Genomic DNA, 11,932 nt, shown 5'->3' with positions numbered 1-11,932 from the left:
GGGGCGGCGGCGGCGGCGGCGTCGGCGTTCTGGGCCGCGGGCGCCGTCGTGGCGGGCGCAAAGTTGGCGGCGCTGCAGCGCTTCATGGGCGGCGAGGAGGGCGCCATAGGGCCGCTGGCCAGGCATGAGGGCATCTACCCCGTCGAGGACCAGATAGCGGACAACGCGGCCCTGGCTGGCGTGTGCGCGGCGCTCGCGGCGCTCGAGCTGGTCCTCGGCCTGGCCGTGCTGCCCAGCGTGGGCAGGGTCGAGGGCGTGGCGCACATCGAGCTCGCCGACAAGTGAGCTGTTGTGGCTAGGTACCTCGGTGAACTTGCCTGGGTTATCTACGAGCCCTACCCGCCGAGGAACTTGGAAGGATCAAACAGAGTCCTGTCGCTCTCGGCGCCCAGAGTTTGAGGCTCTCTGGCTGGACCGCGGTGCGGCAACGGCGACGACCGAACCGACGAAACACCCTAACGAGGTTTTGGGTGCTGGAGTCGCGGCTGAGAGAGCAAACAGGCAAGAAGCCGAACCACGGCGCCCGCATTGTTGGGCTGATGTCCCATATCAAGGGCTTGACGGACCAGGGAGGGGGGGCACCCACCCTGGGGCGAACGTTTTTTTTTTTTTCAGTCTCAGGAATCTGGTAGTTTGCCACCCAGTATATGCGCCACACGTTCAGACGACAGGGCTGGTGTACAGGGGGGCTTGGACCTGGTCCACAGGGTGCAACAGGGAACAGGGGGGGCATTCGGTGATAGTTTTCAGGCACCGGCGTTTTGCGTTTTGCGTTTTGCGGGAGCGGTGCTGTATTTATCTCTTGAGCCGCGCCCAAATAATGCGTTTACGAATCAGACATGAATGACGATCTTGAATCAAGCAACCTACCCAGCCGCCCATCACGAGTCGACGGCGATGCAGCGACCGACCATCACGTGCGACACGACACGACGCGCCGACAGGGCTGCGGCTGACGTGATAAGCGAAGGGTAAGGAAGCCTTACCGGCTATCTTGTCGCCAAGCCCGTGCCTGGCGATTTACAGTGTGGGCTGCATGCGTACGGCATGGACGTGCTGCATAGTGCTGTAGTGCGGCTGCCACCATTGAGTATCACCAATTTTCTAAGAAGGTTATCGACTCAACTGATTGGGTCCCCCCCCCCCCACACAACGACCAACCGCAGAACCCCAACCTCAACCTCAACCATGACCCCCGACTCGTCCAGCAGCTCCGGCGAGGGCGAGCCGAGCACCACCCGCGCCCCAGGAGCCGCCGGCACAGCCCGCCGGCGGCCCATCCCGCGCAAGGGCCACACCAAGTCGCGCCGCGGCTGCTTCAACTGCAAGAAGCGCAAGGTCAAGTGCACCGAGGGCCTGCCCGAGTGCGACCACTGCCAGCGCCTGGGCCTGATCTGCGAGTACCCCCCGCCGCGCCGCTACCTCGGCGGCGGCGGCGGCGGCGGCGACGGCGACGGAGGTGTTGCCCGCCGCAACGACGAGCCCCTGAGCGGCAGCAGCCCCGTCGCGGGCTACGGCGCCATGGCCATGGCCGTGGCGCTGTCGCCGACGTCGCCGTCGCGGCCCCTGCACGCCAGCCCGATGGCCTTCTCCAGGGACGACCTGCGCTTCTTCTCGCACTTTCTGCTGACGGCCTACCCGCCTCTGCCGCTGGGCGGCGAGGGCATCTGGAAGCAGGTGGCCGCCATGTCCTATGAGGTTTGCACCGCGCTCATGCCGCTCCCCCCTCCCAACACATGTCCACCCCACCACACCCGGCCTCCCCGGATACAGTACAGCCCACCACCCACTTGAGGTTGCATCCGGCCGGCCCTGCCGGGGCCCATTCCCAGTTTGCGTTGCATCGAGGTCTCGCCAAGCCCACTGACACGGACCAACGCACCCTAGTACGACTTCCTCATCCATGCCATGCTAGGCCTGGCCGCCTCGCACCTGTCCCTCATCGCCCCGGCGGGCTTCGAGAACCAGGCCATCTCGCACCGCGTCGCGGCCATCCGGCTGCTGAACCAGGCGCTCAGCACCCCGTGCGCGTCCAGCGTCGAGGGCGACGCGCGCTTCGCCGCCATCATGGCGCTGACCTTTGTAAGCTTTTCACCCCCTTTGGAACGATTGTCCCGGCCCAATGACTCGTCGGGGTCGGTTTCCCCTCCCTTATTTTGTTCTGACGCCCGGCGTCCGTGCGTGTTGCGCGGACATGCGCCCAAACACAGCAAGCGGCCTACATGCCCGAAGGAGGCATGATGGAGTTCGTGTCGCTCATCAGGGGCTGCAACGTGGTCGCCCGGAGCACAATGGTCTCGAGGGAATCCATCTTCCACCACTGGACCGAGGACGGCCACATCGACACGGTTAGGTCCATGAACGCCCCGGAACCCGAGGGCGTGCCGTCAGATCACCAGACCATCGAGGCTTTCCTGGCCTCGCTGAGACAGCTGGCCCCGGACTGCAGGGGCTCGTTTGAGCTCCTGTGGCTGGGCACCATTGAGAAGTCACTCGAGCTTGCAAAGACGTCGTCTCTACAAGGTACCCAAAGCCAAAGAAACATGCCGATACACTGACCAATCATGTGCCTCGTCGGGAGTGATGGCATGTTCTAACATCCGGGGTCACGACAGGTTTCACCCAGACGGCGCGAGCCTATCAGTACTTTGGCGCGGCGTCGAGCGAGGACTTTGAGGACTTTACCAACCCCGAAAACTTCACGGCCCAGCTGCTGATGCTGCACTTTTTCCTGGTCGAACACTTTATCGGCTGCACCGTCCTCGGGCCCGTCATCTCCTCGTTCCTCGTCCGCAGGAAGGTCAACGCGGCCTGGGTGGCCGGGCTGGGGCGGGACATGCCGTTGGAGTGCCGGCAAAAGTTCGCCTGGCTCCAGCGCTTCTGCGGCGAGTCGGGCCTGTCGCAGCACCGGCCGGCGGGCCTCCTCCACCAGCCCCCCCGGTCCGAGGACACGGGGCGCGAGATGGCGCTGCGGATGAAGGCCCCAGGGCAGATGGACGCGTGAGTCGCCAACTTGAAAGAGGGGTTTGGTTGGGGGCAGAGCGGGCCTTTGTTCCAAAGAAGCAAAAAGTCTCTCCGAGGTCGAATGAGATTTCGAAACAATATCACGGCAATAGAAAATCCCGAGCATGACATTTCGATGGCGCCGAGCGTCCCCGAATAATTGCCCATGGGGCCAGTCTTGGTTTTTCCCCCCAGACGATGGATGCACTGCGGGCCGGCTGGCCCAATGGGATCCACATGGTTCCCCAGATCGAGGTGTGACTTGTGACTGCCGGAGCAGGATTTCAATTTGTGGTTGGAAGCCCCGGTCCGAGGGCTGAGGAGGGCGTGCCAATCCTTCGGACATTCAGTACCTGCCGGAAAGTCAGGTGCGGGCCACGTACTTTAGTGAGTACGCCCGCGCAAGGCGAGATAGGGTGGGCTTATTACCAGCCCTTCGTGGCACTCATTCGACCGCTTACAGCTAGCGCGCGGCCCCCCACGATCAACACCCCGTGTCTGGAACCCAGCAAACAGTCACAGGAATTTTCCAGCGAGGCGAGAGGGGCAGCTCATTGGCGTTCGCGTTGTGGCTCGGCTGGAGGCAACCTCCTGCAAAACAAAAAGCGCCCTACCCCAGGCTCAGGATTTGCCCACGTGCAGGGACGAGACCCCTCCCCCGTGTCCGTTGAGCAATGAGCAATGAGCAATGAGCAATAAGCAATAAGCAATATGTCGGCCGTCCCATCAGGTCGCTCTTTTACCAAACACTATTTACGTAGCGGGATCCCCCATAGGTCCCCGCCGAGGCGAGGCGCCCTGCTAATCACGGCGCGGGCGGAGATGGGGGTGGGCGCGATTGTCATGAGCTGGGAGCGATTGGATGTCGCAAAAGCCGATGGCGAGGGGAGTGAAGGAACTTGTTTGGAATAAAACACAGGCCTGGAAAAAATGGATATTTTCGTTTAGCAAAAAAAAAAAAAAAAAAAGGACGATAAAAAGAATGTCAAATAACAAAAAAACAATTATCGCCAAGATCATGTGCCTCAGCCCAAGAGATGCCACACCCAATACTCTTGTTGTCGTCGCCGACCTCTAAAGGACGTGGAGATTTGAACGTCTTGAGCGGGGCGTCAGCGCTTTGACAGTGTTACACAAAAGTCACGGGCCGGCCTGGGAGTGGAGGGCCCAGGGGCCGCCGTCACACAAAAAAGCATCTTGCGGGAGCGTCTAGCGGGCGGTGTCCCATTTCTAGCAGCGTTACGGTGGAGCGCCTCGCAGTCTAGCGCGGGGACGAAGCCAAAAAAAAAAAAAACCGCCACCAGAAACATTTGACAGCCTTCATCATATGTCAGGGTCCTCCGTCCTGATAGCCCACACATCAAAAAAAGCAACAGGATGGCTGGCGGGCTCGGGGCGGGCAGCCGAGAGGGGGACCCTGTGCGAAGGGGGCGTGCTCGGCGCATTGAGGATTGTCCTGCTAGCCGGCGCCCGGTTGATTTATGCCGATCGCTGTTCGTGGGGAGGAGGGGATTGTGATCTCCACAGGGAACTAGGTAGATGTGTCTCTATGCATGGAGCAAGACAACAGAGAGACGAAGCGAAACGAAACGCACAAAGAGGTGGTGACAACAACAGCAGCAGCAGCAGCAGCACACGCGCGCCAAACAGATCAGACCAGCGCCCGGAAACGCCTCACCTCGGGGGAACCGCTGCCCGCCCTTGTGCGGACACGAAACCCCCAATCGGAGCGGGTCTGTGGTGGTGGTGGGGGATCCGAGATGGCAAAAACGAAGGGGAAAGAGCGTGCAGGGGTGGAGGGGTGTGTGTGTGTGTGTGTTGTGAGAGTGGCAAAGCGGGCATTTCGGCCTGGACCTGCCGCCGTCGCCGCCGCCGACATGGACCCCCCCATACCCTCACGAACCATGCCCAAGTACGAACGACAAAAAAAACCTTGTGGCGCCTATCGCGTGTTCCTGCGGACGCGCGCGGGCAAGGCGGAAAAGCTGACACACATCTGCAGCGTCTGGAGCCATGGACACGATGGACCGCCCGTGGTGGAGAGGGAGGGGATAACGAACCCAGGCCCAGGCCCAAACTCCTTCAGGGCCGCCTACTCCTCTTCCTATGGTGATTTGCCGGCGGTGGGTTGTGACTGAGGATGGGATTGATTGAGTGGTTGATGGACACGACGACGACAAGGGGGCGTCGGCCTGAGCGAGGCGTGGATTGGGCACCGTCGACAAGTCACGGTGCTTTGCTTTGCTTTCCTTTCCCGCGTTTCCGACAAGCAGAAAACATGGCCAGATCAATCCTGATTCAATTTATCGATTTTTTTTTGTTGTTGTTTATTGTTTCGGCCTTTACGGCGATATCTCGCTCCAACTCCCCCGACCACTCAGTAAATGATCACCCAACAGTTTCATTTGCCTTGTTTATCGAACCCGACGGGACGGTTTGAGTGTCTTGTGTTGTGGTCGTGCGGGAGGGTTACACCGAGCAGACAAAAAGTCTAGAATGTCTTAGCCTGCTTCCTTGCTCACCCTCCACGGAGCTCGCAGCCATAGCATGTTTGCTAAAAGTGCCATCGTCTCTGCGCTTGGGCCAAGGGTCCTCGGGGTCAAGGCTGGAAGTGGTCACTGCTGATGCGGGATGAATCCCGGGGCTGTGTGTCTGGGGATAAATATTTGGGTTTATCGTTTGATAAATGCCGGGGCAAAAGAAATAAAAATAGCTCAGGGGCTTGGGGAGGAGAAAGCAAAGAAGACCACGATCAGGGGGTGTGAAAAGAAGCTGAGGGAAAAAAAGAAAGGACGATAAAAAGAAAGGACGATAAAAAGAAAGGACGATAAAAAGAACAAGACATAAAATGATAAAAGTGATAAAAATAATAAACCGATTTGTTCTTCTTGATTTTATTTCTCTTCTTGCGCCCTCCAGTGAGATGGGGAAGGAAAGGCGTCACATGGGGAAGCTGACTGAAATGCCGCAGGGTGTTTTCTGGAGTTGCAATCGCACGCCCCCAAGGAAAATCGGCCAACGATGTCGCACCCTCCTCACCGCCTGAAGCTTTGCATCAACCCCCATGGTCATCTGGCCGTCTTTCTTTTCTTTCCTTTTTTTCACCTCTCCTTTCCGGCTTTGCTCCTTTGCCTGCCGTGTGTTCTCTCAGCTGTGGGTCAGGTCACCCCCTCTCTTACACAGATTTGGGGGGCTGCGATGGCATGCCAGCTCATCAATCCTCCTCCTCCCCCCTGATCCAAGGCTCCGGACGGGTGTGCAAAATGATGGACGAGAAAAAAAGCAGAAAAAGAAACGAAAGTCAAGGTCTGCTGCTGCCTGGCAAAGAGGGGGGGGGCCCGAGTCACCGGATTCAGGTTACGCAAATGCGCCCTCATCGAAGCTGTGATGCCCGATACTGCTGCTGCTGCTGCTGCTGCCGCTGCCGCTGCTAATGCTGCGACTCGTTCAAAACGCAGTGCAACGTTCGCGACAGCGCCGCCAGAGCCAAGCCCAAGCCAGTGCCAGTGCCGCTACCCCTCCTCCATGCCTGACAGGCTGGCTGGTCGCGCCGCCGGTCTTGGTGTGCAGGCTCTCCCGCCCAGTGCGCTTCTCTCGATAAGCCGGGGAAGCGGGCACCACTGCACGCGGGTGCCATTTTTTTCTCCCTTTCTAGTTTTCTCACTGGATGCTTTGTTTTCGGCTCGCTTGCCTGCCTGCCTGCTTGCTTGCAGTAGGGCAAGCCAGGTTTTGGGGTTTTGCTTTACGTGGCAGATGGGCAGCATCTACCGTGTGTGCTCCTCCCTCTCTCTCCCTCGAGCTGGGTGCCCAGACCCTTACCGCCCTGCCGGGAGTCGTACCATCCGTCCGGTGGCTTGCTACCCGCCGCAAACGGATTCATCATCGATTCCCGGCCGCGCTCCCCCCTCCTCCCATCCCCTCCCTTATAGGCTTCGAGGGAGGGCTAGGCTGGGGATGGACGCATGAGCGCGCACTCGTTGGGCAGACCCAGAACTGGGAACGAGCTCGCCCGGGCAGGGGAAATGGTGTGATGTGGGACCATCATGGTCGGCCAGAAGGGTCGAATGCAGCTTCTCTGGCTATTGCGATCGAGAGAAACATGCAATTCGCTGCATACGGGCTTCGGCCGGCGGCAAGCACATGTTGCTGACATTGGGTGGACTGTTTCGTTATCAGTTGGCCTAGTTTCCATCCTGTGTGGGTTGCTCACTACCTGCAAAGTTGCCGAAAACTACCTCGCATCTTCTTCTCTCACTCCATGATTTTCTGTTTGCCATCCATCCCTATCGCTGCACGGGAAAAGGAAAAGGGTCAAGTGGCCCGCTCGCCGATGCCAGCTTGTCAACCCGCGTCCACAAGACAACATGTCGATGCCCGGCCTGCATGGTCGGGCTCCCAGCAGGACAGACGCGTGAGGGAGGCAGACGTCAGCGGCCTGCTTAGTTGATTCCCCTAGTGGTCATGTTTTTGACCAGCCAGCCAGAATGAGGCTCAGGCGGTGATGCGCCTCGCGAGCTGGAATCTCTGACGTACTGCAGGATCAATCACTTGCCATGGGCACTCGCTTTTGATTGGAGCGCAACCTTGGACCTGCTCTCTGCTGCTGGGACACCCGACTTCAGACGAAACCTGGCAGATGCATTTCGCTTCGGCAGTCAATCGATATCCAAGGTAGAGGACATTGATTCCGTTGTATCTTGTTCTGCCGACTCCTTGGCTTGTTTGTTTACGCATTGTCCCTCGTGAACGGGGTTGCGTCAGCGCTGAAGGCCTTCCCGCAGCTCCGCCACCTGACAGCATAGAGGATGGGACGCGGTTCGGGCTCGCCGTCCACCCGAGCACCATCGCCTCCCATCGAAAACATGGGGCGTGGTCATTGAGTGTGGCCTTTAGCAATAAAACAAGTACAGATAGAGAGGATAGGCGGCATCCACAGAATATCCCAGCTCTCCCATACGCGCGGCCATGTGAAATTGATCCGGGAGAGAGGAGCACTGGCTGGGAATGTCTAGTATTTTGATCGCAGCGTTGCCTTCACTTCCGTGCCTCCTTTTTTGCCCACGCAGCTATACTCCATTCCGTGCAAGGCAGTCAGCGGCCCCACGAGTTCGGGGCCGACTTTAGGCAAAAAGGAGGGGGAGGCGTCCACCCCGTGCCAGAGCAGCTCTTCCGTCGCCCACATCAAGCCGAGGTGGGACGGGGCGGGCTATACACCGAGTTCCTGAGCAGGGGGGTTTGTCAAAACGCATACGCCCCATTGATACATCATGGGGAAGGGGGCACAAGCTTGCGCACAGCAAATATATGATCGGGGCCGAACCGACTGACCGGCTGCAGAGCGTCGCGGGCGCACTGCCGTCAAGTGCGCCAGTTCATTTACTCTCGCCGGCCGCCCCGTCTGCCTCGGTTTTACGAAGCACACCACGCGTCTTCGGGCCTTCCCCAAGGTGGCCGCCATGGAGGGTGACCACTTTTGTCTGCTTGTCCATCCGTCCGGAGGGAGGGGGCGTGTACCACTGGCCCAGGCATCCCTCCCGGCCTCCATGATTCCGGGCTCGAGCCTTTTTTTCCAATCTCCGTCCCGCCCTCGGCAGTGACCTCTCCCTGGCCGCTTTACCCCAGGGCGCCGGGGACGCAGACCTTTGCGCACCCGTGCAGCCGACGCGCACTCCCCCACCTCCTTCCAGCATACCGTGCCGGTTTGTGAGCAAGCGCCGATGGTCCCCACCCCTTACTATCGGGACAATGGGCGGGCGGCGGCATTTTGGCTAAAGTCGCCAGCGCACGTGGCGGTCAGGGACTGAAGTCTTAGTGTCCCTGCCGCCTGGGACTCGGGAGCTGCACGTCAAATAGATGTGGGCTACGTGGTGCAGATGTGGCCATCGCGATCTGGTATTGAATAGATGGATATGGAGGGCATCTTATTTGTTTGTCCTGGTCTCTCGGCCCGTCGTCGCCTGGCAGTCTCGCCTGCGGTTGCCGCTGGGATTCATAATATTTGAGAATATCCACCTTCACCATCATGATTTGTGCAGGCACCAGCCAGCAAGAGCGAACTGGAATATCCGCAGGGGCAGCTGCGATTAGGTAATCACCGTATACAGGCATCGGTGGGGCAGGCTAGGTTGGATCTGGAAATCCGACGAATGACGACAGATGGCTCACGACGACTTCATTTCTTTCATGATGGCCTGGCGGAAAAGACAGTTGTATCGCCCCAAGCCTTGCACTGCGGACGCGGATCATCACAATCAGTAGCACTAGCTTTGCCACCACCTGTCCGCTACCAATCTTGAAATGGCTCATTCAGTCTCATGAGATTCTGTCAAATTTATTTCACTTGCTGCCCGTCAAGACTCGTATACATCAAGACTGCTTGGATCAACTATCTCCGGGAGTTGGTTTTCTAGAGATAGCCTCGCACTTCTCGAGTCTTTGTCTTGGCCAAGCCAGAGGCCGTCGACCTTGATTTCGGCCGCCGCTTCTCTTCACCACTTCTCAATTACCCTGCGTCAACATTATCAACACCCTCGTTTACATCATGATGACCACGGACAGCGCCGGCGCCTCTGCAGCGCCGAGTAGATCCCAGGCTGTCGCAGAGGCCGCATCCTCCCGCGTCGTCCCCAAGCCAGTCCCGCAGCGTCAAAAACAGGACCCCAGGGAATACCAGCTAGGGCAGTTGAGACGCCGCTTCTCGCCCAAGGAATCCTCCCTGGCCAGTGGTGTCACGTGCCTGGCCCTGACGATAACCCCCTCGGACCCCGACTTTCCCTTTGATCTCGGCCGGGGCTTGGAGGTCGAGATAAAAGTCCCAGCCTCGTACCCGAAAGCACCTCCAACCCTTTCGGTAAAGCACAGCGACATGCCTCGGGGGATCGCGATAAATGTCGAGCGTGGCTGGGATCAGCTCGTCTCGGAGAGGCGGGGGTCTACCCTTCTTTCCCTGACCAACGCTCTGGACAAGCATCTGGAGTCGTTTCTCTCGGAGAAGGCTGCCAAGACTGTCAAGATGACCATATTCAAGGACACGAGGCACATCGAGGCACTTCAAGCCAACCCAGACCCGGAACCGGTCCAGGAGCCGGTGCCGCAGCAAGCACCGCAGCACCAGAGGCCAGTGTACGTTCCAGAGGAGACCTTCACCAAAGACCAAATTGCCGAGGCCAAGGCGCGGCGCGCCCTGGAAACGCGACAGATAGAGTCTCGCATGGGACGACTGCCCTCGTACCAAAAGTCCAGCGACGGCGTCGTATACACGCTACCCCTCGAGCCGAAGCGGCGCACGGAGCTGCCGCCCGTCCTGCAGGCCGTCAGGTCCATGCAGCTCATAATACCCCTTTTGTATCCACTGCAGAAGATGCGAGTGCTGCTCAACGATGTGGACTCTGAGGATGCCGAGATATTGGAGGAGCTTTTCGCACAAAAGGCAGCCGAGCAGCGGCATATGAACCTGATGAGCCTCATCAACTACCTGACACAGAGCCTCCACCTCTTGGCCAGACAAGCCCAACAGCAGAAAAAGACACTCGAGGCCTCTCGGGCTTCGGAAACGATCAATTCGGCGGACCGAGGAAAACAGGTGGAAGGAAAAGCGGCCGCCCACTCTGCATCTGTAGACGACGTCAAGAGCCATATTCACGTCATCCCCCGTCCCCCGGAGTGGTCTCGTGGGCACGGGGACGACTTTGAGTCCTCGGGCTCGGACGACGACCCGTATGATTCTGACGACGACGACGACGAGGGAGGTGGAGGCGCTGCGCTCGGCCAACCCGGCAGCCTCTCGGTATCAGCCGCTGGACAGACGCCCGAAAAGGGGGTGGCCATCACGTTTCCTTCGGTCGAGCTCTACGGGGTCGAGCTCCTCCAGATAAGCCTGCTGAGCATCAGCGTCAAGTGCCAGCGGTGCAAGATGGCCAACGACGTGGGCGGCATCAGCCCGGGGGTCGAGAAGGGCGTCGGCTGCAGGAAGTGCGCGGCCGACATGACGGTCACCTTCCGGCCGGAGCTGGTGCACCAGGGGTCCGCCAGGGCGGGCTTCCTCGACCTGGCCGGCTGCACGGCCTCTGACCTGCTCCCCAGCACCTTCACGCCCACGTGCGACAAGTGCTCGACCCCGACGGCCCAGGGCCTCGTCTCGGTGCGCGGCGAGACGACGACCAACGTCTGCCGCGAGTGCCACGGCCGCTTCACCTTCAAGATCCCCGACGTCCGCTTCCAGACATACACCCCGGCCCACGCCCTCGCCGCGCCCGGGGCGGCGGCGGGAGGAGGAGGGCCACGACGCAGGGCCGAGAAGCTGGGCCTGCGGGCGGGCGAGCCGCTCCCCGCGCGCGGCGCCTGCGAGCACTACCGCAAGAGCTACCGCTGGTTCCGCTTCAGCTGCTGCGACCGCGTCTTCCCCTGCGACCGGTGCCACGACGCCGACGCCGACGCCGGCGACGGGGGGCACGTCCACGAGTGGGCGGCCCGCATGGTCTGCGGGCACTGCTCGCGCGAGCAAAACTACCGGCCAGAGAGTTGTCTGTACTGCGGGCGCTCCGTCGTCGGCCGCAAGGGGTCCGGCTTCTGGGAGGGCGGCAAGGGCACACGCGACCGGGTGCTGATGCGGAAGGGCGACAAGCGCAAGTACCGGCGCGTCGGGGGCGATGCCAAGGCTACGTAAGGTGTGGGCGGTTGTCGTTGCGTGTATTGGCGGCGCTCTCTGGCCGTCGTTGGTGGCGCTGCTGAAGCCCTCCATACCACAGCCACTGCTACGCCCCCAAGACTCGGCGGTATAGCGGTGCTTAGACAGACAGATATGGGTTTATTTTGAAACGCGCTGCTCAAGTTTGTTGGCACGTTGTATTCAGCTTCCGAGAGAGAGAGAGAGAGAGAGAGAGAGAGAGAGAGAGAGAGAGAGAGAGAGAGACGACGACCGACCGTACCT

At 60.0% G+C, this 11,932-nt stretch overlaps 4 protein-coding genes across 4 annotated transcripts in view; 3 read left to right on the top strand and 1 right to left on the bottom strand.

Annotated features, from left to right (window-relative positions):
- GGTG_00090 (hypothetical protein) overlaps positions 1-285 on the top strand; it is a gene marked incomplete at both ends in the record, with an annotated part of 1,278 nt that extends 993 nt beyond the window's left edge. The window contains one exon of the mRNA XM_009217830.1: positions 64-285. Coding sequence (XP_009216094.1) covers positions 64-285 — 222 coding nt within the window. The remainder of the gene's footprint in view (positions 1-63) is intronic.
- Positions 286-750: 465 nt separating this feature from the next.
- On the top strand, positions 751-3,004 carry GGTG_00089 (hypothetical protein; the record flags this gene model as incomplete). Its single annotated transcript, XM_009217829.1, has 5 exons — positions 751-971; positions 1,167-1,698; positions 1,888-2,082; positions 2,211-2,523; positions 2,616-3,004. The coding sequence occupies exons 1-5, from the start codon at positions 844-846 to the stop codon at positions 3,002-3,004; spliced, it is 1,557 nt and encodes a 518-aa protein (XP_009216093.1). The 5' UTR covers positions 751-843.
- A 5,612-nt stretch (positions 3,005-8,616) lies between these two features.
- GGTG_00088 (hypothetical protein) lies at positions 8,617-9,016 on the bottom strand (the record flags this gene model as incomplete). Its single annotated transcript, XM_009217828.1, has 1 exon — positions 8,617-9,016. The coding sequence occupies exon 1, from the start codon at positions 8,764-8,766 to the stop codon at positions 8,617-8,619; it is 150 nt and encodes a 49-aa protein (XP_009216092.1). The 5' UTR covers positions 8,767-9,016.
- A 152-nt stretch (positions 9,017-9,168) lies between these two features.
- GGTG_00087 (hypothetical protein) lies at positions 9,169-11,901 on the top strand. Its single transcript, XM_009217827.1, has one exon. It carries the CDS (start codon positions 9,545-9,547, stop codon positions 11,666-11,668), a length of 2,124 nt encoding a protein of 707 aa, XP_009216091.1. The 5' UTR covers positions 9,169-9,544; the 3' UTR covers positions 11,669-11,901.
- The last annotated feature ends 31 nt before the right edge of the window (positions 11,902-11,932 follow it).

This window comes from Gaeumannomyces tritici (genome assembly GCF_000145635.1).
Source record: "Gaeumannomyces tritici R3-111a-1 unplaced genomic scaffold supercont2.1, whole genome shotgun sequence".
NCBI classification, from domain to species: domain Eukaryota; kingdom Fungi; phylum Ascomycota; class Sordariomycetes; order Magnaporthales; family Magnaporthaceae; genus Gaeumannomyces; species Gaeumannomyces tritici.
The sequence above is the reverse complement of the archived record's forward strand: the minus strand, read 5'-3'. Positions and strand labels throughout refer to the sequence as shown.

Excerpts from the sequence above, each read along its gene's own strand:
- GGTG_00087 (XM_009217827.1), top strand. The coding sequence starts at position 9,545 with ATGATGACCACGGACAGCGCCGGCGCCTCTGCAGCGCCGAGTAGATCC.